Below are 27399 nucleotides of genomic sequence, written 5' to 3'. Positions count from 1 at the left end.
CAGCTATGAAAAAGTTCAGATAAAAATTGTGAGAAAAACTTGACCTTTTCATAAAACCAGCATTTAATAGATATGAATGCATTCATCAATTGAAAAGTACATGAAAAAGTTTGACCTTTTAGAAATCTAATACTAATAGTGTCTATTTATGGTATATAGAACAGTACCAGTGCTAAGTGATGTCTAGTAAGTTGTAGCTTTATAATTATGTCCTCTCTGTTGTATGTCAAGTCAAATCTACTACATGCAAAAGTTAATTAAAGACATGTAAAGAATGTGTGTAGTTTTTTCATTCTTTTTAAAAAAGATTTTCATAGTCAACTTCATATGTTTAGTTGAAATTTCCTGGTTTTGAAGCCTTAGTTGTAGGCAAGATACAAGCAACCTTTTAATATTAAAAGGTAGAATGTGGATTATTTTCAATGGTTGCTTTTGGCAACGGAAAGAATCTGATATATTCAGATGCTAGATGGACATACTATGTCCTTTTAGCCAAGCTAAACACTTATTTTTGGAGACAATTTCAGTGTGTAAAAGCTAAGATGCCTTTTTTACAAAAAAAAAATATGGAGAGTTTTGTAATAGTCACAAAAGGTGGTTTTTAGGATTGGTAAAGATGGAACCAATAATTACTATGATACATCTGCTCAAAAAACTTTACCCAGCTCAAAAAAATCATAACCTCTTCCAGCATCCAAAACCTATGGCTCAGATCTAGCATCAAAGCCTGTAGCTCCAGAACTGTTGCTTCATCAGATTCGGGTTGACAGTCCATGACCCGTAAATCCTAATTTTACGTGGAGCTGTTGAGTGCATCAGCATCACTCCCCCAACATTCAAAACCATGATTAGATTCAGCACTCAAGCATGTCAGTTGTATATATGTAACATAAGACACACCAGCCATGAAGGTTTGGTGAAGATAGGACCAGTAGTAACTTAGATGTGGCTATCAAAGGGTACCTCCTCAAAAAAAATTAACCTGATCCAAAAACCTTCACTTCTTCTAGCATCTGAAAGCCAGAGGTAAAGAATAAGTTCCCCGGATTTTGTCTTGATGAGCTAAAAAATATTGGCATGTCTGTTGATTGTGTTGAAAAGAAGATTTAATAAAAAAAAAAAAAAAAACTCAAAAACAACATTCCTGCTTCTTTTCGTAATTTCATATTGATTAAAGGGGGTGAGGCCCTTCGTTTGAACAATTTTAATATTTTTCGCCAGATATGGTAATATTAGTCTTTACATGAAATCTAAAATGTAAGGTAAGTTTTCAGAAAGCTTGGAAAGATGGCTGGACACTGGTTAATGTCATAAGTAAATTCTCATCAATTTGGTTCAAGTAGGCCTACATGATCAAGAAACATCAATACTGGTTAACACCTTTCAATGACTTTTAATGCAAAAATCCGAAATACTTAACCACAAATAACAAACAGTAATTGCATTCCGTATAATTATCTATTGCACTTTAAAAGTTGCATGTTGACAACAAATTGCAAAGAACATGACTCGATCAAATTCACAGAATATTATCAGTAGAATATATGACTCACATAATAATAAACATAACAATTCTAAATTCATATATCACAGATTTTCTATCTCATTTTATACCCATATAGTAGGGTACATTCTAATGTAAATATACATACATGTGCATGCAATTCACTGAAACATTCACAAGTTCAGAACAGAAACAATACAAAAACATAACCAACATACGAGTTTCGAAATATATTTAAGCAATAAATCCTGATGTGTCTCCAATAGGGTGACAAACACATTATGAAAGGTGATAAGTGACACAATAAGTTATCAATGCAGATAAAAGTACAACATGTTCCAAATATAATCATTGCTTTATCATTTCCCTATTGTACAATATTTGGCAAAATGAATTTTGAAAAATACAGCATAGTTTTTTTTTTTTTAAATTTAAAGATCAAGCATCCAGCTTTAGATCTCATGAATCACTGTGAAATACAGATTATAGAAGCTAATGTCTTAACCAAGCTATTATTCTACAGTCTACTCTGTCCCGAGTTTTTGCTTCCATCACTTTTCGCTTGATATTTCGATAATTATAAATACCTTTGTGCTCAAACTACGTTCATCCAGAAGTATGAAAAATCTCCAGATTATCTGTTTTCAAGCGCCCCCTCTATCGCTTCAGGTTTCAAATTACATCCCAAAATAGAAAGTCTACGGGGATTTTGCATTGCATCCATTAATAAGCCCGAATGATAACGTTGAAAAATTGCGCAAGGTGTCCCGAGCACTTCCGAATATGGATTTCCTATCATAAATCCCTGTAAGAAATTTGTTTTTCGTTCCTGTAAACTGTTTAAGTGAAAAGGGATAATTTGTCGATGAAAATATCTTGGATATTTTCCATTTCATCAATTTCAACTGTATACTTCTTTTACAGGTGTGTGCAATTTTATTAAAAATCATTAAAAAATGAAGGAAGCAATAACTTGGGACAGACTATAGTCAACAAGACTGTAAAAAAAATTGAGAAATTGTAACTTTTTTAAAAGTTTATCTTGAAAGAAAGTCATTGATGTGTCCCATACAATTGCAAAGCTGAACATGACACATTTGAAAATAGGCACCAATGTAAGGTAATATAGGCCCTTTGATTCAAACTCATGGTTGACTTCATTATATTGTCTTTGATTTTGTGCTTTTGTTGTTTGTTTCATGTGCATTTTCTGTTTGTATTTAATGCAGTAATTTGTATATTTAATGTTTCCTTCCTTCTGGCTTTGAGTAAGAAAGTTAAATTTGCCATTGAGACTTGCAAGATGGATGCCTATACAGGTAAGATCAGTACAGCACAAAAGATGTCCTTTGAACTGTGTCTGATATCTTATTATACAGGGGTTGTAGGGATATTGGCAAGGAGAGAGAAATATTAATTGTGCTCAGCTTTAACACAAGTCTAAAGGTTCACCATCCCCGTGACACTGACTGTGACACAATTATTTATTATGGCAATGACCCAAAGAGCAATGTCTAACAAACTGATAATAGGATTACTCCAGTGGAACAATCCGTTGGAACAAAGTGTTCAGTTTCAGCAAAATGAGTACTGTGGAATCATTTAAATTAGTGGGCGCCAATTTTCGTGGATTGCGGGTTTTTTGCTGGATCATGGGGATGTAATTTCGTGGAAGCGTCGGTTTTTAGTTTCAGTAAAAAAAATAACTCTTTTCAAAATATGTTTTCGTGGAGGATTTAAATTCGTGGGAGATGGATATCCACGAATACCACGAAAACTGAGCCACTACGAATTCTAATGATTCCACAGTAATCAGCAAGTTGTAAAATATTGAAATATACTGTTATATGTTCATATATTTCATTAAAAAAATCGAAATATTAATATATTGTATAATTAATATATATCCTTCCAATATTCTCCTTGACATAAAATCCACATGACAATGGAAAATTATAATTGAATTATAATTGAATAAACATTTTTTTCACTTCATAAGCAATACATATACAGCCTAACCAAAGGACCAAAATCCATCGACCGTTAATTGAACAATTTTGGTAGAGACAATGCTGGTCAGAACTTAGTGTTTCTACTATATGTGGTTTCATTAGTGTTCACAGGTATCAATTTTCATAGATTTAGTGAAAAAACACAGTTTCAACATCAGGTAAATTCGTGGTCCCTGATCCTATCAATACAATGTGTTTTCAGACATATTGCATTTCAAAGAACATTTCATATCTTGATAAACTCGACCATGAAAAAAATGGTATAAGATGATAAATTTTATGAAATTACAACATATTCCTAGAGGATGGAAAAGATTTTAATTGAATTATATATCAATGCATGTGCAGCTTTACAACATGATCAATTAAGCCATTCCCTAACACTAAAAGCCTCAACCCAGGGAACACGATTTCTAGGGTTTTGAATTTTTGATAAAGAAGCCTTTGCACTGACATTTTAACCACACATTTTGCCTGGTGGATACCATGGAGTAGAATATATTAGATAATTTTAATAGATTGAATAAATATATTTCCTTAAATAATCAAGAAAAAGACTCAAAAGACAAATATAAAGAGAAGAACAAATTATTTCTTGTTTCCTTCTCAGCAATCTTGTGGACTACATATGACATTAATTTGCACATTACTCAATAAGTGAAGAGTCATTAACACATAATTATCTTCATAAAAACTGACACATCCAGGTATTTATCTAAGCTAACAAACTGATAGAGAAAATTGTCAGAGATCAGACTGAATACTTGTGCTCTTTGCCGTCGACGGTGAGCATGACAATGGAGCGAGTGTCCACCCACACCAGGCGAACCAGCTTCAGCAGGTTGGTCAGGTTTGTGACAGGAATCGGCGAGGTGGCAGTTTGTTTGACACACTTTGTCTGCTGCGATCCAATCCCAAACAGAGATGAGGAGGCGGTCTGTCGGCATCAACAAAATGGCAATTAACTGATTTAAATACCTTACATACAATCATTAAATCAAATCACAATTATATTCAATTAAAATAAAATTAAGGGGGACATAGTCATAACTTGAGATGAATTTTTTTTTTTTTTAAATATTAAAATCTTTTCAATGCCTAACATCGTTAATTAATTGTTTCTAATGCTCAGCCATAACTTGAATATCAAATGTCAGTTAGAAGCAAGACACAGATTCCATAATTTATTGCAATATGTCAGTGAACAGTGACTTGTGTTGCCATGATTTTTCAAAAGTATAAATGGCTCAATAGACAAGAGGCCAATTGGCCTTAACGGTCACCTGAGTAGCATATAACCCATACACAAACTTGTCGAGGAGTCTCATATATGCATTTGATTAATTCGGTTTCATTCTGGAGTATAAAAATTATAAATTTGTAATAATGACCACCTTCTTGCCTGGAATCTTTCAAAAAGAACTGTGAAACCTATAATTTTGGCAAAAAACATAAAGATCTGGTCTACAAAATCATGAATTCAGTTTTCCTTTCAGGTGTCTAGGGGTAAAGAAGATAATTTTTTACCGTTATATGCATTAACACCTATACATCCATTACCAGCATATACAAAATATGTTACAAAAATTATGGCTTATATCTTGTTTACATAATGAGGAATTGTGAGCACTGTAACTTGAACCTGAGTAACCTCAGGCAACTGACATTCAAATTTCAGCTTATTATTAGAATTACCATAAAGAAGCATAGTAATTATTTTTAAAAAATGATTAAAATTTGAAAATTTAAGCTTAAATCATGACCATGACCAATTTTTTTTTAAGGATTCAGATTACCTGCCAAAATTTCAGACGACTGTCAACATGGGAATATGTCACCAGGAACTTTCCGTCTGCCGACACAGATACGGCAATCACTGGACCTGCATGAGCTTGAATCATCTGAAATTAAACATTATTTCCCATATACCGGTAGTTATTCAAAAACAGAATAATGGTATTTATATCACGGTTCTCCATTACTTTATAGCAGGAAATAAACTCGCGGAGTTAATTTTCGTTATATTCGCTGAAATAAAAATTCCGCGAATTTAACATCTAGTGAATAATTATTTGAGTATAATAATGATGAAGATATAAGATTTACGAAATCAGTTACACACTGCACAAAATATGTTTCCATTTTAATGGCATAACAGTATAATTGCATGACCCCCCTGAATATAATAATTATTTTGTTGATAAAAAATAATGGTATTAAGCGGTCTATCATAATAACGACCATGGCTATATTGTAACTAACTGGAAAATTGCATGATCCACCAACAGACTTTCGATTAGCTGACATGCTTTCATTTTAGGTTTTTTTTCCCCCTCTACTTCCAGTTTTGATTAAATCTAACAAGACATACATGAGACGATTTTTTTTTTTATAATAATTTGTTCAAATAGCAAATAGAATAATCAAATAACCTACAAGAATTGTCCAAAACCTTTCTTTATTCAGTACATTCTTCCTATTACATAAACTTTAAAGAAGTGAAAAGCTGTCAATGTGACACCAAACTGGGTTTTCTTTTCTATGAACTGTATCAATTATCCATGTCAACCCTGAATTGATAAACACTATACCTACCATATCCAGTGAAATGGAGTACCCTATATGCAATATTCTGCCAAAAAATGAGTTCAAAGTTCAAAAGCTGGTATTTTTTTCATAAATTATCAGAAATCAAAATCCTAGCAATATACACACCTCTGATATATGTACAATTGATCTGCAAAAGAACAACTTGCTATCTTAAAAACTGTAGGAGGATTTATCCGTACAATGAGGGTACCCTATATGCAATATTTTGCCAAAAAATGACTAAGTTCAAAAGCTGGTATTTTTTTCATAAATAATCAGAAATCAAAATCCTAGCAATATGCACACCTCTGATATATGTACAATTGATCTGCAAAAGAACAACTTGCTATCTTGAAAACTGTAGGAGGAGTTATCCGTACAATGAGAGTACCCTTTTGGCAGCCGCCCACCCACCCGCCCACCATTTTAATAACTGGATTTTTTCGTTGGAAAACCCAGTTAAAAAGAACTGCAGAGATCAAACATGACACTGGACAGGTACCCAAGCCACGTGCGGTAATTCGTGACTTAATTCTGTCTGCACACTACTATCGGTAAATTTCAAAGTGATTAGGGTCTCAGAGTGTTTATACAAGCTCCTTATGAGTGTCTGGCACAAGAAAAAGTGTGAAACGCAATTGACAGAAGCAATCTCTCCATTATAGAAGTAAGGTGCACTTAAAGAAACTGTTATATTAACCAAACAATAATTATGAATTGGTATTACACAAACGGTGTTTTTATCAAAAAGAATTTCATTTAAATAGATATCACTTAATTGTTTTTCAACAAAATATATTTTGAAAATAAAACCTAGATAAATAATTTCTTTTTCGCTGTGAGTTATTTTACATGTACCATGTACCAATAATTATGATCAGGTTTGAATTTTGTTTAACAAATTTTGTTGTCCATGTACTGCGATTTGCTGCAAAATGGGAAAATCGCAATCTTTTCCGACCGCGATTTCAACCTGCTATACAGTATTGAAAATTTTGTAAGGAAGAGCACTTCTTATGGGTGCCCTTTCCTTGTTTTACATGTTACCTCGGCTTTTATATTTCAAAACTACATTACGAGGAGGTTATTCTGCAACATTCACTATAACAAGAATTTTATTTCTATTCTACTAACAGCTCATTATTTCCACCTATCGATTCTCCTATAGAGAGACATTCTTTCACCAAAGTTACAGATTTTCTGGACTAATTTTTTCTTTATGTATTCCTTTGTAAAAATTTGACCCCCCCCCCCCCCCCACAATATTATGGCCCCACCATACCCCTGGTGATCATGATTTGAACATCAAACTTAATCTACTTTACCTGAGGATATGCTTCCACACAAGTGACAGCTTTTTAAGCTGTATGATTTTGAGAAGATTTTAAACAAATTTTCTCCATATATTTGTTGTAATAATTTGAACCCCCCCCCCCTTATTATGGCCCTACCTTACCCCCAGGGATCATGATTTTTAACACATTCGAATCTACACCTCCTGAAGATGCTCGCGCTAACATCTGTGCCAACGAGAGATATTAATATAAGTTGTAGAACTTGCTTATCAATCACTGTAAAATGAATAAAGTTCAGTTCAGTTTAATAAGTATCTGTTTGAAATTTGATAAAAATATTTGAACAGTATCTTAGAAATTAGACTAAATTTAGGTCCAAGTCAAGCAATTAAAGCAAAGTTGAATTGCTCTCACACTTATGAATCTTTGTTTGAAGTTTGATAAACAAAAATCTTAAAGAGTGTTGTGAAACTAAGATACAATGTAAATACAAAATAAGAACTAGTTAAATCTTTTTGATGGTCACATGTAACATTAATAGTACAAAACTATAATAAAGTCAAATTTCTTTCAACCATATGTATCTTTCCTTGAAGTTTGATGAAAAAATCTCTTTTTAGAAACTGCATGATGTAACCACTGAGCTAAATGCAACGTGTTGTGGAAAGACCGTAGACTGAAGGATGTCATGCAGACAGATTTACAACAAACACTTCACACAGAAGACTGTTAACAACCAACAGGAAGCACTGTATTATACAGTCATGCAAATTATTATCATCCAATCTTAATAAGAGGAAAAATAGGATCTTCAAAAACATTTAAGGTCAGACACGACCTACTTCCATTTTTTCTATTTTTTCCTATCTCCACAATATGAAGATTTCCACTTCGTAATTTCATAGTCATAGTTTTATGTTATATGATTCTTTTTTTTATTCAGATATAAAGTGTTCAATTGAAAATGTATAGTATGACATTAAAATGCATTTTGCATGCTATTTTAAGGAAAATTCAAAATATTCTAGCTCTAAAACGAGCTTGGTAATGTACACTGAATTTTTGGGAATTAACAGGTCTAATTAAGGAATGAATTCAATATTTATTAGTTTTATACAAAATGGTTTGGGGCAGTTTATGCTTTATAAATAAACGTAAACTGTTCCAAACCATTTTATATTGTATAAAACTAATAAATATTGAATTCATTCCTTAAAATTTTATTTTTTTGTTATCAATTGTTGATAAAAACAGTCATTTGATCTATAAAATGACATCGAATTGTACAAAATTCAATCGTAACGTCAGGCGGATTGATACTTTTTAGACGTTAGTCTTACTATGACGTAGGCAACATTCTTTATATGATATAAAATAAATTTTTCAACCAATCAGAAAACGTGTTACAACCAGAATTAAATTATATGTTAATAAATAAGAAATAAAATATCAAGGAATGAAGGAATAAGGAATCATTCTTTGAGTATTATGAGGTGATAATTTCGTTTGGGGCATGATCAAATAACTGCCCAAAGGACTTTATGATAGATTTGATCATGCTGAAATTATTACCTTATAATATTAAAAGAATGATTCCTTATTACATGTACTTATATTTATATAATTTTCAGCAGTTGTACGATTAAATATTATAATATTAATTATGCAAACCAGCTTGTGTTCCCAACAATACATCTTTTAAATTTATTGGACTGTATAGTACAAAATCGATTCGTATTTTGTTCTAGACAACGACACTGGAAAATGTAAATATTGATATATAATAAACTTTACATATGTCAAATAACCAAAAATTTTAAGCATTATCGGGATTCGAACTCAGGATGCATGGATCACAAGCCTGACACTTTATCCACTCCGCTATGGAGTAAGCTACATGTTGCTGTTGATAAAAACCTATCAATAAAACAAAAGGTTGTTTCAATGAGAGGTCAGCCATTTTGTGATGATGTGTTATTCAACATTAATGAAAAATTGAATTTTATTAAGTAATAAGATTATATTTTCTTCCAATTTAAAACATCTGTTTTATTGTTTTTGTTGCAGACAATTCTAAGTAGACATCAGCCCCATGAAACACAATAGCAGCCAGACAGACAAACAACCACGAAGAGAACGTAGGATAGGCGAGCCAAACAACATATTAAGAAACAAACTCTTGTTTCACATGAAAGTCTTTGTAAAGTCTTTCTGTAAACAAAATCTCACAGAACATAATAAACCATTACAAAGAATGTGGAAAGTGATTATTTTGGCATATTCATTCTACGCCATCAAAAGTAGTACAATACTGTAAATAAATTTTACGAGTCAGAGTACTTAATTCAGTTGTTTTGTATCAAATATAAAATCGTGATCACCAATTTTTTGATAAAATTTCCTATTAATAATTCAAAACTGTCTGAAAAATAAAAGCAAGATTTTAAAGTCAACGAGTTTGCTTCTCACTATTCTATGCGTAAATTTATTCTTCCCGTTTAATTAGGAATCTCCAATAGAATATATTGCCAGGGTTATTAACCCTAACTACCGGTGCATTTGCCAAACATATAATTTAATGCATTATGACATGAGCAACAAGAAAATATAAGGTGTTGCTCAACATTTTAGGATAAATGAGAAAATAATGGAAAGTGGGAGCACCGGTCCAAAATATCAGTCAAAGAATATCAACATGGGTATAATGAAATACCGGTATATTTTAAAGCTGAACATTGCTCGTAAATAGGCACCGTCACACAGGTACCTGGTATATAAGCCCTTCGATTCCGTTACACCCGATTGCTCATCTTAAACTCATGGCTGACTTGTAGTGCTTTTTCTGTTGTCTTTGGATTTTTATGCATTAAATTCATATTTCATGTGCATATTATGTTTGTAAATAATGCATTGACCAGTCAACTTGACGTTAGTACTCTCCTGGTTTGAGAAAAGTATGTAAAACTTGATAATTTCATTGCGACCCGGTAACAAGGGGAGGCAAGATGTACATCCCCACAGGTGAGATCTCTAGAGCGAAATACTTTAAACTTTTAAGAGATCTGTGGCGTATTATGGGTTGTAGGGAAAGCAGTACTGAAAGAGAAATATGGTGGACAGTGCCTATTTACGAACAGTGTTCAGCTTTAAGGTCAAGATCTAGTAAATGATTCCAGAGTGTCTTTTTGGTGCTAGAACCATTATGACATCATAATTGATTTGATGAATCTTTTCCCGTATTTCACGGCTTTAAACGAATTATGTAGAAAATAAACAATATTTTGAAATTCTTTATTTAATCACGGGAAAAGTAATTCCGGTACCTATGTTCAATTTGACATCATTTTAAAGAGGAGGTCAAGAGCTTGTTTAATGTCGTTTTTGGAGAGACTGTGGGCAATCTAGATATATTTTATTAGTCAAAAATGGACAAAACTCTGAGATTAGTTACTTTTGTCCTTCAATTTCATAGAAAATGGTTGTTTAAAAAATGATTTTTCAACGTGTTTATCAACAATTTAAGCCCCGGTACATCCTATGAAACAAAGATATTGTTATGAAACATCATTAACAGAATTTATATCTTGATTTTCATAAACCTGTAGGCACCTTTCATTTACTAGATCTTGACCTTAAGCATTTCGTGAAAACATGGAGTGGAGATTTGTGGATCCATTTTTATGTATAATGACAAACAATCAATTTGTTTGTTTGTGATTGAATAGTACCCAAAATATTAACAAAAAATAAGCCAAGATGAATATCAGTTATTCAACAGATTAAGACCAATAAAGTTACACCAATGCCCAAAAATTTAGGTAGATGCTCCTTTGCATTTAATAACTATATATTCAAGTTATCTGCTAGTTGCTCAGGAGGAGAAGATTTACATTTTATGAGAATTGCTGCATCTTTACTTAATAACTAATCAAGCTCTGCCCTGAACCGCGCCCATGAGGCTATCATCTGAAATTTCATTCCCATCATCCTGAGAAATAGACCGGCTTGGTTGTTTTTTCTATCCCAGGTTAAAAAAATTACCAGTAAACTGCTGGTAAAGGCCTCATTTTGATAGCTAGAGTACTAGAAAAGAATGAATGCATCCTAACAATATTACAAAATGATGAAACCCAGTCTTTACACTAGAACCTCTAGCTGGCCTTGGGGTCATAAAATTCACAATTTTAATAGAATCCTCTTTGCTTTTCATATCTATAGTCAAATATCTGCCCCCGATTTCAACCAATTTTTAAATAGTATCGTATAAAAATAAAATCCTCACAAATCATTGTATAGAGGATGCCTATAACTTTAATCTTGATTTTAGTCATCATTGCTCATTCGCTGTTTATCTATGACGTCACCTAAATGACCCAATTCCTGCAAATTTGCAAACAAATGGAAATATTCTCATTTTTGCTCTATATTTTGCATTCGGAAGTATCGAGCGCAGGTCTACTCAAGTACGATTTTAACATATGTTTCTCTTTAGATCGTTATGCACATTATACTAAAAAATGGTACTTGAGCAAGCCTGTGCTCGATGTTTCCCAGTCGAAAAACAATCCGAAAACACCCATATTTTGCTACAAAACATCAATTTATCAAAATGATGCAATATTCATGACGTCATTTCTACTTTATGACGTCACTGTGGTGATAAACTTTTAAACCTTTATTTCCAATATGCTTTTAACTATCTTTCACCTTATTTTTAAAGCTCTTTCTAAAACTTTGATTTTGGGGGCAAAATATGCATAAAACCGCAAATACCCCGGTAGTCCTTTAATCAAGAGGTTAAGGTCCTGAAATTAACAAATCATATTCCTCTTCTCTAACAAATGCGTCATCCCTATTTTAGTCACAACTGGCCAAGTTGTGTTTGTGAGGAATCTCTGAATGTTTAAATGTTAACAGACACTGAGAAAGGGAAGCAACTGACAAGCAGTGATTGAATAGGTGACATAAGCAGTACCTGGGCCTTAAAGGGGCATGGTCACGATTTTGGTCAAATTTTATTTTTATGTTTTTATTATTTACAATGCTTTAGAATACATTTCAACTGATCAAATAAAATTTGAGAGTCATTTGTAGAGTTATAAGCAAGATACATGGCTCACAATTCTTTGTCATGTAAACAAGGCTCGTGCCCTTTTTTTGTTTACATAGGTTCAATATACCAGTCAAACATCTTTTTCTAGCTTATTTCTCTGTCTTTTTTTTGATTTATTCTAAGCATAGATAAACAGTTCCTAACGTTTAAAACATTCGTTTTAGGTTTAAAACTGAAATTTTTACTTCAACGTTCAAAATGTAAACAAACGCTTTGTTTACATAGCGAAGAATTTCAAGCTCTGTAACTCGCTTATAACTCAACAAATGACAATCAAATTTCGGTTGCCCATTAAAAAAACCTTTCTGAAGCTTTGTAAACATTAAAATCGGAAAAATAATTTTTGACCAAAATCGTGACCATGCCCCTTTAAAAGATGTAAAATTTCAATTACAAGTATAGAGCATTAAAAGAAAGTGACGCATATCAAAGGTAAGGATGAGAATAGGTCACTTGAGAGGTAGTATACAAGCATAAGAAAGAATGAAACACATGGTAAATGTAAGGATAGGTCTTTTGATATTGATCCCTGCTGTTACAAGTAGGACATACCTGACACTTGGAATGCTGCTTTAGATCATAAAATGCCAGGCCCCCATTCTTGGCCCCAACCCAGATCCTCTTTGTGACTGGACACATACACACCATGCTGAATCTAATATAGAAATATTCCCTTTTTATGCAAATCTTTACACAAAAACTCATTCATATTCATTAAAATTTACTATTTTTTAATGGATTTTGTTTTTAAGATATTTAGATTTTCATTAAAACTTCAATTTCAAATAACATTATAGAATGACATGATAGCTGAATAATTGGCCACAAATTTACGTATCATTGAAAATGTGCATGATTTCCACTAAATCCCCCAAAATAGATACCCACGCATAATATTGAAACCACATACAGTACACATAGTCTGATGCACTTTCTGGAGAATATAATCATTAATGGGAGGGACTGTGTAGATTCACTGAAATGGGAGAGGCCTGGTTGGGTGACTCACCGACATATTGTGGGGAAAAGTTCCTGCAGTCCTTTGGTCTTTAGTTGGTTTATGTCCAAACAGTGTATAGTCACATCCATTGCCTAAAAGTATTGCATAGGAAATTTTGTATTCATTGAACAAATTAATTTGATTTGGCAATACCTTAGTTTTAATGCAATTCTATAGTTTTACATTGTGCAACATGTATTACAGTGCACATGTACCCAGTATGTGTTTTCTTTTGTCTATGATGTGAAATGTATGTTGTATTTTCAATCAAAATTAGTCACTGTACAGAAAATAAACCTGCAAAAACTCATGATTTACAATTTTATCCCCTCCCCACATAATTAAGGGTATAAGTCTTATACATTGTACTGCTTTCAGTTTATAAACTGAAAAATAAAAGCAAATAACCTTCTGAAAAAAAAAGGTTACAATTTTTTCCCATAATCTTTGCTGTAAAAAAATGACTGCAATTTCATACAGTTATCATGTCGTTAAAACATATTAACTTTAAGTTGAAGCATTAATTCCTGGACAACTGTAAACAGGTTTTTTTTTAATTAACATAACCCATATCATCCTTTGTTTTCGCAGTAATAGGTTGTTCATTTCAAAACTTTTGCAGCATGTAAAATCATCTTCCATGATGGAGGCGTATCAATTTACAAGACAGTCTTAAATCATATCTATATGTATGGACAGATGTCAACATACCTCCACCAAATGGTCAGCGACATCACTGGGCATCTTCTCCACCAGTAGCTCCACCGTTTTGAGAATTTCTAGCTTGCCCCTGACCAGCACGGAGTTAATTATCTGAGAGTGCTGAGCCTGCGCTGTCTGGGCGATGGCATTAAAGCGTGCCACTTCCTTGGCCATGGTGATGATAAACGCCGGGGGTCGGGCCGTGGCAATGAGAGACAGGGCATGTCTGGCTGTTCGACAAGCATCAGCAATAGGGGTCAGGGGTAGACCATAAGTCATGCTGTTATAATGATATTTTAAGCTATAAACTTCTATCATGTAGGGAAAAGTTCCATATATTTTAGCTTTGAAATTTGTACATTTTCTAATAACAAAAAACATGGCTAAATAGCTATGATCTTAATTTCACGAATACAGTTTGCATATTTATCATAATTTCTCTTGTACCAGGAAAAACATAAAATTATGTTTTTATCATAAAAAAATTGCTGAATTTTTTTTTATTATTAATATTCACATAGAAACTCTCACAGGGATATTACTCAAAAGTGTATAAAACTGGAAGACAGAGTATGTTTGTACAAAGAGAGATAACTCATCTATTAAACTGATTTAGAATTTGGAATTGTCTCCAGTTACCTTGGCACTAGACGATCAGAATCTATACAAAGCTCCAACAGTCCAAGTAATACAGCAGAAACTTCGACATATGGTTCCCAAACTGTGAAGCCTCTTCCAATCAAATCAATCGCAGCTCGACGAATGGGAGAGTATGCAGGTAATTTCCTGCTTGGAGGTTGTTGTAAGAGGAATGTCAAAGCTTTACCTGAATTTAAAAATGATCAAAACTGTTTTAAGATTCTTATTGTTTCCGTTGATATTTTCCTAGGCATTTTTCTAAAGACAAGGATGAGAAACACAGTTGAGAACATTGCACTGATCACGTTTGCAATGATTTTCATAACAGATGTTCATTAATAATGTGGAGACTTAAAAAAAAAGAAATTCTGAAGAATTTAAATTACTGGTATGTCTGGCTAAGGAATAGTTCTGAAGAGTGAATCCCTCTTGAGCCGACTTTTTGTTCTTCTTGAGTTCCTCTAACTTCCGTCGACTTGGCTCTATCTCGTGTCCAAACTCAGCACCTATCACTCCAAGCATCACAATGGCTGTGGCTTGTTTCTTTCTACTTTCAAATGATGATGAAGCTTTCTGAAGGGGGATATCTAAATAAAACAAATATTTCATTTTTATTATATACGGTATCATTCTTTTCTTAGTTGATAAAGTATTTGAAATAAAGTATTTTTCAATGTACAGGGGACAATTTCATATAATTAGGCTTTGTAAGTACATAAAAACGTACTGGCTATTAAAGATGTAATGAATTTCTGACAAAATCTTAAAATTCTTTTGCTGAATCATTATCACTAAAGCAACCTTTTTATAAATGACAATCAGGATTATGAGCCTCAACTTATTATAGTACACATACCTGTGCATACATCTGTGAAGTTCATTTACACTTGAATAAATAATAGTATATTTACCATTGATCATGGGATCTTCCTCCTCGTCATCTTCATCCCCTTCCTCGTTCTTCTGCAGAGACTCGGCATTCATCAGGCTGAGCTGGGGGTCTACGTAGGTGGGCAGGAAGGGAGACCATTGGTCCAGTATCTCCTTCCTCCCCTCAGGACCGATTCTTCTCAGTTCTGCCAACAGCAGAGCTTGGGCAGCTTCACGGATCTGCCAAGGGAAAATCATTATTGGATTTCTCATTTATGAAATTACCCCCCATTACTTAAGTTTAGTTATTCCATTGTATCTTCCTAGAAACTAAGCTTACTTTTCTCTTATATTTTTCCTGTACAAAGAAACACTTTGGTCTTATTTTATTGGGCTTATTAAATACTTAGCAATGAAATGTAACAACATTACCAGTATGATATACATGTCTGCTCAAATACTATTTTTTATAGCTTACAATAATACCGGTATGCATGTGTAACTGTAAAGTAAAAATTCTTTGACAACATTTTACTTTCTACAGTTGATGAAACTGTACAAAACTCACTTCCAAACACCTGTCCTGCCATCTCCTGGCCAACATCTCAAGTTGGGGCGCCTTCAGGTATTCAGACCCCACCATTTCTGGCAGTAAGACGCAGTGAAGTGCCGCCTTCAGACTCCACCCCTGCTTTATCTGTGACTGCTGCATCATGATGGCGTCTGTCTCATCATCACTAGTTCCTGGACTGTCCATGGATTCCGACACCACCAACCCAAGGTTACCTGTGTATCTTTTTCTACTCCTACAGAAAACAACAACACTAATTCAACCAGATTCTTCAGATAACCCACCCTCAACTTCTCTACATTGATGTTTCTTAACTGATACCTGAACATTCATACAAAAACCTTTAAAGTTATGATATAAACCTTCAAATTTCACTCCAAAACATTTCATTACAACCAAAATTCCAAAACCTCGAAATTGTAATCAGTAACCCATCGTCTCTCAAGCCACAGTCCTGATTCCACATTGCTCTCTTCTACCAGTGGCTGCTTAATCATATAAAGTATCATAAAGCTGAATATACCTGTGTAATATGTTACATCATGTTTTAACTTGATTTTACATACAATGCACTGTTACCGCATCAGCAGTAAACAACATGTTATATGTAAACTGCATTTGGATGATAAGAGGTCACATTAAAGGTCAGTCCCTGTCTATGCTTTATTCGCTTTGGTCAATATATCAATGAACTACAAGATATTTTTGTCTCATGCAACCCCGGCCAAATGGCAGAGGATCTTAAATATGGGCCAAGGTTGGGACAATGCCCGCAACCAAAATCTGCATCAAAATCTTCGTAACCAAAACCATAATTTTGCATCCAAAATTCTCTATCACTACAATCAAAACCCACAAACTACAACCAACACATTACAACCAAACATATCATATGCAAAATATAAAACACCTACATAAAATGTGACAGAAAAATATTACCTATTTCTTTTTTTCTTTATCTTGTCTGTTACAAAGGTAGCATGACTCATACTCATTAGAGTGTTGGCTGTTGAGATAATAGACAGCAAATGATTGGTTGTCACAGCACTGGAAATCTGCCAACGGGCCTTTGATGAGAACGCCTTCATTTCGTCCTGTACTGCGGTGGGCCTTCTCTCTGGTATTACTCGCTTGTTGCCAGGGTCACTGTCCTGGTCGCTATCGGTGTAGTCTGACTGAGCCAGACCATGTCTCTGGGCCAGGTTCACAGATTTGTCAAACTGACCACTAGAGGCCGACCGAGCCTGCTGCATCAGGGTGACTTTAGCAGGCGTACGCATCACCTCTTTTGGCATTTTACCCGTGGATTCCTCCTGGCAGAACAACTTGTGCCAGCCAGGTAGCATCAAAGACATGTGACCTGTGCGTGAAATCAGTCCAAAAGACATTGGGCACCTGGGCTGCAACAATCCCAGCTTGTTCATACAGAGTTTATCAAGGTCTGGGTCCAGGCCCCAAGCGTGTAGGCAGGACAAGAAGAGCTGAGCAATGTCCAGGGTTAGGCTCCTGTCTGAGTAGGTAACAGATTTATGGCTGGGGGAGGAAGTGTGGGCGGGGGATCCCCCATGTGAACTGGATTCCGAGCGAGAGGGACTCTTCTGTCCTCCAGCTACAATATCTGCCTTCTCCTTCATCTTAAACATCATACCTAAAAACAAATCAATCATTACCTATTAAAGCTTTAATTCTGCATTTATCAGGCATTGCTCTGTTATATTAGCATTTCATATCTGATTCAATAATATTTAAGACTTTAAAGTACAGACTTAAATTTCAATTGCTATAATTTTGAGGGTCTTGTCAATGCAAATATTTCCTGCACAGAATCAGTTCTTAAATGTACCATATCTTGTTTTAGATTATGGACAAAAGCCCAAAATAAAATCATTAAATCACAGTTCATGGTCTCCATATAACACAATCATGACTTGATTTAGTTTATGAATATTCTAAACATTTATATGTAGTGTTAGTTCCACTATTTACAATAAATGTGGATGTAAAACAATCTCTTACTGTGCATTCCACCATGGTCTGACTGGTCAGTGTATGGTAGGTATCCCTTGGCCTCCAACTCTCCCGGTGACATTGTGGAATATTCTTCTGTCAATAGCTGGACTGAATGTACAAATATAGCATATAATCAACCATAGATTCCTTAGAAATATTTAGTTATCAAGATGAATCATACACTAAATCACATCAATGATAATCATAAAGATTGTTGAACAGCATGCTTTTTTCCAACTAACCAATCAGGGACTCTGTATCAAAAAACAGAATGTGGATGTCTGGGTCCTTCAGATTGGCTCTGATGCCCTGAATGAACATTGGATAAGTCTGTTGTTTCAAGAAGTCACTCCTGTGTGTAGATGCTTGGTGGCTGGTCCCACTCTGAATCTGTAATTTCTGCTGAGCAAGGTTTTTAAATGTTGCCAGGTTGCGGCGTTTGAGTGCCTGGGTGAGGGTGATATTTGGGTTAACAAGGCTCTCCATGGGCGTAGCATTTTCATCACAGTTATTTAGAATTTCCTCTGCTGTTATTCCATGTACAACTCTGTCCAGGTGACCTATAAGTATTAATATACATACATTTGTGCATGTCCTACATTAAAAAATATTACTCTTGGGAAGGAATGGAACATTTAAAATGATAAGATTAAAAAAGGTACAGTATGTATATGATGTGGTTCCCTTTTTAAATTCTCAAAATCTATAACATTTGCAATAAATAAACTGCTTCAATTGTTATAAAACTTTAAAACTGTAAAACCCTAGCTGCTCTTGAATCTACACCAGATTACATGATCATACTTTTACTGATTGAGTTTATTCTGTTTTACCTACATGTAACACAACATGATTCTTCAAATGTCTTGGCCTATTCTGTGAGACATTTGTAGATAAATGACACAAAGTTTGGACTGATGAAATATGTTCTTTACCTGTTTCCATCTGCCAGACATACACAGTGCCATCAGAGCAGCTGACTACCATGAAGTCGTCCAGTGGTCGCCACTTAATGGTCTGTACAGGAAACAGGTGCCTCCCTGCAAGCATTATACACTTCCTCTCCCTCAGACTCAGCAGGGTGACTGAATGGTCACTGGCCACTGAACACACACATGGCAGAATTCTAGACTATACAAGTAGGGAGGAAAAAATCAAAATTAGTAACTTTTTTTCCAAAACAGTTTTTGAAAGTAGGTTGACTAAAGGGAAAAAATTAAGAGACAATATTCTCTGAATACTTCACTGCATTTATTATGCACTAAATTCAGTTTGATAACAGTTTGATGAAACTTGCATTGCAATTGTTTGGTGGGCACAGTAACTGAGTTATCTCCCCTCCATGGACAGTGAAAGTATGGAGTTTACAGCCAGTGTAGATATCCCAGAGCATGACGGAGAAGTCTGCCCCGCCCGACAGTAGGTGCTGGGGCTCATAGCGAGTGCTCTCATTGAACGGGTACAGCAGACTGGTCACACGGCCATGATGTCCATGTAGAATCTTTATTGGAACATCTAGATGCAATGAAAAGACAGTATACTATAAAGTTATAAACATACATGGCCATACTTTAAAAATAAAAAAAACCATGTTTTAGGAATTGTTTGTCATTGAATTATGATTGTTATATAAATGAATGTCATCACACATTAAAAAGGAAGAGACTACCTAAATCTTTCCTATGATATAAGTTGAACATCACACACATTTACCTTTGTGTTTGAACTCCTCTACTTCCAGCAGCTGTAAGATAATGCTCTGTGTTGCCGGGGCAATCACGATGGACCCATTCTCTCTCCCACAGGCCACTTTTCCTTGGGATGGTATGTAAATGGTCGAAGTAATAGCTAATGGCTGGTTATTCTCATCACACTGGAAGTAAAAAGATCTAAAGCTCTAGACAGCCGATTTATTTTCTCTTTTGCCAAATAGACATGTACACAGATGTGGATGCTAACATTAAGGTGAAAAGTGCATTTGATTACAGACAAAGGGCTTGGCACTAAGTATATAGGTAAAAATGTTGAAGGACCTTGTACAGTATTGCTTTAGAGATGAGATTTCATTGATTCAAATAAGAATCTAGTTGCTAAACTTCATTTTTATCATCCTGAAACATGACAATAGTGATTAATCTTAAGAAATATTGACATAGACATGTTCAGGTATACAAATGTATCTCTGTACCAGTCCATCTATGATGCCAGCTGGTGGGTGATGCAGATTCTCCCAAATATCAGCCAGGGATGTACTACACCTAGGAGGCAAAGCTGTAGAAAAAAAAAAGATTGCAAATTAAAATGATTGCATTGCAGTAATATACACTAAATGTTTAAATGAGAAATAAATATTAAAATATCAAAATCATCTATGAAGTGGCTAACTTGCACATTGAAAATATTCAGTGGAGGGATCACCTTTCAGTTGTAAGCAACATAGTCTCAGATTTAAATTTATTAAAAATTATGAAGTCAAAATTATTGCAACTACAGTAACACTCGTTTAGTACGAACACGGATATTGCGAATTTACGGATATAGCGAAGTCATCTTGGATCCCCAGCTATGTAAATTTAATGAATTTCTTATACTGTTATAACGATTTACGGATATAACGAAGTAATTTCTTAGGTCCCAGTGACTTTGTTATAACCGAGTTTTGCTGTATGTAGTTTACTGAAAAAAATAATTCTTACCTGGTAATCTATCAAAACTCTCTTGGCGAACCAAGGTCATTTGCCTCTCTGTGACCTCGGGAAGTGTCCACATCACAATCTGGCCCTCAGAATCTCCACGGAGCAGGTACCGGCCCGGAATGTCACTTTTGCCAACGTGAAATGTCATGGCAGGAGAGCAAGCCATAGACTAAAACAAATAACATTTGGTATCAAATGGCTTAACAAAAGAATGAAAATATTATCATTTTGTAGATTTTCATGAATACTTACAGACTCTGAAAACATGTCTAGGATGTAATAAGCATGGGGTGAGGTCTGATTAGAAGGTTTACGGTACTCAATACTTTCAGCATTGGCACTAGAAAGAAAGTGTAGATAATAATATAAACTTCATGAAAAACAACACAAATTTTTTTAAAAAATTGCGTTTTTTTTTTTTTTTTTTTTTTTTTTGTTTACATGTTCTCTAAATAGTTTCATGTTAAGTTGCTTCATAGGTTTACTATGCCTGTTTCTTTTTTCTTTTTTTCTAAATTTATCTAAAAATAGAAATGGTATTTAAAACTAGAGATTTCCTCATTTTAACAATTTACAAGAAGAAGTTTATGAACCGGTTGCTCACCTGAGCAGTAGAGTGTAAATTTACATTAAGGCACAACCCCTTGGTCAAGCATTGCATTACTTTTTCCATGACCCTAAATATCGTGACAAGGACCTTTACAAAATGATTGTGCAAGAGACTCATTTGGGTGAAACATACTGGCATTTAGAAATACTTGACTATGATGTTTTATCTTCTTTTTTTTTCATTCGAATTTGCCAAGATGAACTTTGATCAGAAGACGTTGATAGATTCCTCTGCTCAGGTGAGTCTTAATTGCAGAACAACTGAACAACAAGCAAGCAAACATTCTGGACAAGACATTTTCACCATTAGATGTATAGCCCTACGTTTTTACATTCGCTAATGCTATCATAGTCAGCACATAAACAACTATACAATAGCGCCGAGACACCCAAGGATTTGCATATTCATAAGTACAAGTAGCTGTATATTCATTTTCTTCCATATGCATGTATGTGTATAAATGTGTAAATTTTCTGTATGCTTTTGTTAATTTGTACATACATGTAAAAGCCCTGCTTTAGACCAAAAATATCAATTTTCATAGTTTTAAATAAATTGACACTACATGTAGTAATTCAAAGATTTAAAAAATTATAATAAATTGGTTAGTTTAAATGATCAGAGAAAAGAATAAGCAAAAAGAATTACTAACAACATTGAAAATAAAGTTTTATAGGAGGGAAGCAGACATTTACAAAAGTTGTAAGATTTGTCAGATTAAAACACTAGCTTTTTTTTTATTTATTTTTTTAATAAATAATTACATCTTCCCAAGAATGACTAGCAAAAGAGAGGGTTATTGCAAAGGGTTATTGAGGTTGAATGAATGAATAAAAGCAAATTAAACAAAATACAAATTGAGAAAAAATTCTGTTTTGTTCAAGAAATGCATCTGTTACCTTTCCAATACTTTTCCCTTAAGCAAACTTGAAAAGTGAAAATAAATCTAATAATTACTAATAAAAATGAGTAATTACAAACTCAAAGTGCAGTTCCACAATGACAAATGAATATACAAATACTAAACAACAAAATATGGTTCTAAACAATACAACATTCACTCCCTGTGTATATTAATGGTTCCTTAAGCAGTTATTTTTCTTCTGAACTTTTTACTATTCATAAGAAAATGCTATTTAATCCAACTTAATTGTTGTCTCAATCCAGTTCTGATTCAGAACCATAATGTTCTCTAAGATATAATGTACACATGAAAATATAATGCTGATCACAAATGCCATTTCATCATTTCTATAATATTTCTTGATCTCTTGGTATTCAAAATGCATTTGGTTTTTAATTCTAATTTCACACATATCAATCTACATTTCCATATGTAGTGTACAAAGATTGAACAGCCCTCAATCTAACTTCAGTGCAAAAAATGTGAGACATAACAATTATCTTATTTTTTTTCTAATGAAATGAGATGAAAAGATTATATCTAATAACATTAAATATAAGTATGACCATAACCCTAGAAATTGGAACATACTGGTATATATTAGGAAGTCAAGATTATATAGAACAAACAGTATCTATCAAATGACTATATACTGTACAAGAACACTGCACTACTAGCCACATCCACAGTGCGATTCCTCTCACCTGACAGGTAACTTGTACAGGTAACCTTTGCCCTCATTGCTCCAGACGATGACCTTGTCCACGCTGATGAAGTCCCCACCTGACCACCGCTCTCCACACCTGTTGGATTCTGAACACAGCAAGGTGAAGTCTCCTGCATCATAAATCTAAAAATCAAGTTTTCACACTGTTATAGTGAGCATGGGGAAACACACAAATACATGTACATTAAATGACATACATGTGATTGAACACAGTACAAGTAGCTGCTTTCAAATTCACTAATTTAAGTATTTTTACATAAATAAAAGTAAAATTAAACTCTGCATAAAAATGTGATTTTCACAAACTTCAGATAAGGCAGAAAATAATTTTTTTAACATTGAAAAAAAAATGTTGTAATACAATGTAAGTACATGTATATAGATACTGTTGCAGTGCATTGTGGGAACTCACCTGCCAATACTTGGAGCAGACTATCAGGACAGTTCTCTGATTATAAGGACAGCAGGTTAAAGTCTGCGCATTCAAACAGCGGATCTGCTTGGACTCATTTTCATACACTGGCTGTGTCTGAGATACAGATAAACAAAATATTGATTTAGAATTTCTTTTGAGTCTAGAGAACTAATAAAATTAATCCATGACAATTCATTTCTGTGAATAATTTGATAAATTTCCACCGAATTGAATTTTTTTTGTCTTCATGTCATTGTGAAGTATCAATGAGCAGAGTTTGCTAAGAAATCTGGCAAATAATTATCACATGCTAAAAATGCTTTCCTTTAACAATGTGCCCATTTATCTCAGTTATCAGAGCATTAAATGATAAGATGTCATTGCTCCAAGAGATCACAAACCTCAATGATGACCACGTTATGTAAAAATCTACCTGAGTACCTCACACTGGTTTTCATGCAGTTGTATATACCCGTAAGTGTATTATAACAGTGCTGATGCCTACCATGTTTTCACTACCAGTGAGGGTCCAAACTTTGACTGCTCCTGAATTAGAAATGGCTACCACAACATCATCTGTAAAGAAAAAAATTGTTAAGATGTAAAAAAAAAAAACAACAAAGAAAACAAACCAACAACAAAACAATATTATATACTGCTTTTTTTTTCACGGTTTGTTTCAGTGATTTTTATACTTAATAAACATGTACAATAAGATAAATCTATGATTCAGTGACATTAATGTGGTATGGGACACCTCCAAATTGTGACGTACTATTTATCTAAATAAAAAAAAAAATTGTGTAATTTTATTAAAATTTTCTATCCACAAAACTGTCACATACCAGTATAGCGCATAGGGTTAGAGCGTTCACTGTGAATCTGTAAGTCATGAGTTTGAATACCACTTGGGATTTTAAGATTTTTACCTTTGAAAAAAAATTTAAAATGTATTTTTTGGTCAAATATTTTAAAATTTGAAAATTCTAAGCCGTTGAAAGTATTTTGATTACCAATATAATGTACTTTTATCCACATTAATATTGGCAGATGTCCCTCACCACCTTAATTCATCTAAAAAAATTTTACACAGATGAAAATAACGGTAAAGATAAAAAAATGTTCCCTTAAACATTTTCAAGTAACAATACCTTTACAGACAGATCGGCCCTCCTTTGTGACGGGATGGAGGATACAGCATGCACTGATCCAGTCGGGGGCGACCTTTGATGACAGCGTGTATAGGATTTCCAAAGAGTTGGGATTGATGATGAAAATTTCTGGATAGTATCCGTTACACACCAGACGCACATCCTTGGACACTTGAAAGTGATAGGCCTGTAAGATGTGTCAAACACTGCATGACCTCAGTCTTAATTTAAACGTTTTATGCTATTAGAATTCCTGCACTATTCTATTTTATTTTTTGTGGGTTTTTTTTATTTGGTTTTGGGGGTGGGGGGAAGTCTACTAATAAAATGTATCATCATAAATTATAGTGAAATAATTCAATTAACATTTACATGTACTACAGAATACCATAAATGTTCAATTCATTCAAAAGTAAGAAAAAAAACAGAATACCGGCACATGCGCAATTTGATTCTGTAATACCCTAACTAGAAGGATGTTCATCTACAAATCATTAATTATAATAAAGACAATTTGGAATCTATTAATGAATATGATGTAGGAATGAGTAAAAGAGTTACCTGCATATTGGTGTGAATGTGGGGCATCTTAGTGTTTTCTACACATCTCCCATCACTAATATCCCATAAGCACATCTCTCTGTGTGTAAAAAAAGAACATTAGATCAACTGTAAACAACACCTCTACAAACAGGTCTAACTCAAAGCTTCGAAAATCAAAAATTTCACTTAAAAATTTTGATAAACATAAATATAATTCAAAACTATAAAGAGAATCTCACTTGAAAGGTGAAGTGCACTTACCCATTCTCTGAAGCACTCACAATGTACGGAGTGTCTACTTTCTCGCTGCCTAGTGCTAAACAGCTGATGGCTGCCGTGTGACCAAACAACATGCTGCGGGGGTAGATCTGTCAGGAATAATTATGGTCAAAGTCATTCTGACTTCATCGTCTTCAAAAAGCAACTACATAACAACGTGTGCAATATCTTTTAATGGCTGAAGGATAATGTAACCTATAGTATATGCAACATGTTACAAACCGTCTAGGCCAAAATGGGGCATTTGGGTTCGTCAGTGAAAAAGAAAAGCATGTCTGAATTACTAGCTAAGATTTTGGCAGTGGTGATTTCATTGGATATTGAGGTGAGCCTGTACAGAGTGTTGATAGATCTTGTTATTTTCAGGTCTAATTTTAATTTCAGTGACGTCAGGCCAGATCTGAATTCAAACCAGGACCACTTTAATCTCTTAATCATATTCTCAACCGAGTTATCTGGCACTGGCTATAGAAAAGGTTGAACAATGTATACCTGTGAGTTTTCAGCAACATCCCAGATGCCAATCTGTCCGTCATTACATCCTGTTATAATGTTCTTTTGGTCAGGTGTCATAAGTATGGCAGCTATACAGTGAGTGGGTGGTCTCCTCCCCCACAGTACCACTGGTACCACTAGGTTACTGCTAGTGGACATCGTGCGATGCAGGGTTCCCAGGCTTTTCAACCAGTCTCTATAGATATCAAAATTTGTCAGCTTCATCTTTAAAAGGCACTGAATGTGCACATACATGTATATACTGCAATCATATATCATTGAAAAGCTTGTTCGATTCAACATACTTGCAGAACTCTAACTCTACAGAAAATTTGGGTAGGCCAACCTGATCAAAGCCAGAACTGTCACCTATCCCGACAATTTAAGTTGCAACATAATATTGTCCGAGTTGCTATAAAATCTGGATTTAATCAGTTTGACATTGATAAATATTGAAAAAAGTCTTCAGACATTTCACCTCTGATTTTGATTACTTTACTTACCTTTCACCTTCACGCGTCACGTACAGTAGTAAAATGTTTACTGAAGTGTTTTATTTTGTATCAAATATATTTAATATCAAGAATGTATTGGGATTCTTGGAGCCCGGTCCGCATTTTAAGCCTGGTAGATTGCAATTTCTCTTGTAATTAAAAAAATGTAGCTTTAAGTTTTTGGCCTGCTCACCAGAATTTCAGGCGTGCGACCAGTTACTGCTGTGTACCATTTGTCACAAGCGCATTTTTACGTCATTTTTCGTCTATATTTTTTATGTGTTGATAAAATAATGTAACAATGCTTTGGCGAGAAATGGTAATCGGCGAGAACTGGTCGCACGCTAGCATGTATCTCTCAATAATAAGGGATAAGATATATAGTTATACATAGATTTCTGCATAAAATAGACAATAGGTTTAATCACAATTATACCACTTGGTAAACATTTTAAGTTAAAGTCAGTTACCCTGTAGATCTATCCTTACCAAACTAAAACCATTTGCAGACACTTTTCAGTCTTTTGCGACTATTTGCTGGTTAACTAGAATTTCCTCGATCATACAATGACATATACACAGTAAAAAATACTTTAAAATAAATACAGAAACGTTAAAGCAAATGCATTACTCGAGTGATTAGATTCCAATGACGGAAGGGGAGTATCCTTTAATTTTTTTGCAATCTGACGATATGATAATCATCCTCGCAGTCTGTCACCCGACATCGATTTCTCTTCTGTCAATTTCTCGAACCGAACAACTCACGTAGAGAAAAAT

The 27399-nt window shown here is 34.1% G+C and overlaps 1 protein-coding gene across 5 annotated transcripts; it reads right to left on the bottom strand.

Moving 5' to 3' along the window:
* Positions 1-1439: 1439 nt before the first annotated feature.
* On the bottom strand, positions 1440-27399 carry LOC105327163 (WD repeat-containing protein 7). 5 transcript variants are annotated; one of them, XM_034481747.2, is made up of 27 exons: positions 27251-27399; positions 26123-26321; positions 25613-25719; positions 25370-25448; positions 24809-24995; positions 24163-24233; positions 23655-23771; positions 23220-23365; positions 22511-22537; positions 21254-21341; positions 21002-21170; positions 20494-20576; positions 20019-20178; positions 19603-19820; positions 19241-19436; positions 18548-18865; positions 18312-18413; positions 17235-17943; positions 16293-16530; positions 15766-15964; positions 15241-15441; positions 14855-15041; positions 14225-14495; positions 13523-13605; positions 13066-13168; positions 5313-5417; positions 1440-4453 (listed from the first exon to the last, which is right to left on the bottom strand). In XM_034481747.2, the coding sequence occupies exons 2-27, from the start codon at positions 26282-26284 to the stop codon at positions 4268-4270; spliced, it is 4512 nt and encodes a 1503-aa protein (XP_034337638.1). In that variant the 5' UTR covers positions 26285-26321; positions 27251-27399; the 3' UTR covers positions 1440-4267. The 5 variants fall into 5 exon arrangements, with proteins under 5 accessions (XP_034337638.1, XP_034337639.1, XP_065935154.1 ...); XM_034481748.2 differs by lacking the exon at positions 27251-27399 and adding an exon at positions 27090-27181; XM_066079082.1 differs by lacking the exon at positions 27251-27399 and adding an exon at positions 27109-27127.

This window comes from Magallana gigas, chromosome 3 (assembly GCF_963853765.1).
Source record: "Magallana gigas chromosome 3, xbMagGiga1.1, whole genome shotgun sequence".
Taxonomy (NCBI): domain Eukaryota; kingdom Metazoa; phylum Mollusca; class Bivalvia; order Ostreida; family Ostreidae; genus Magallana; species Magallana gigas.
This window is presented reverse-complemented; position numbering and strand designations above follow the sequence as displayed.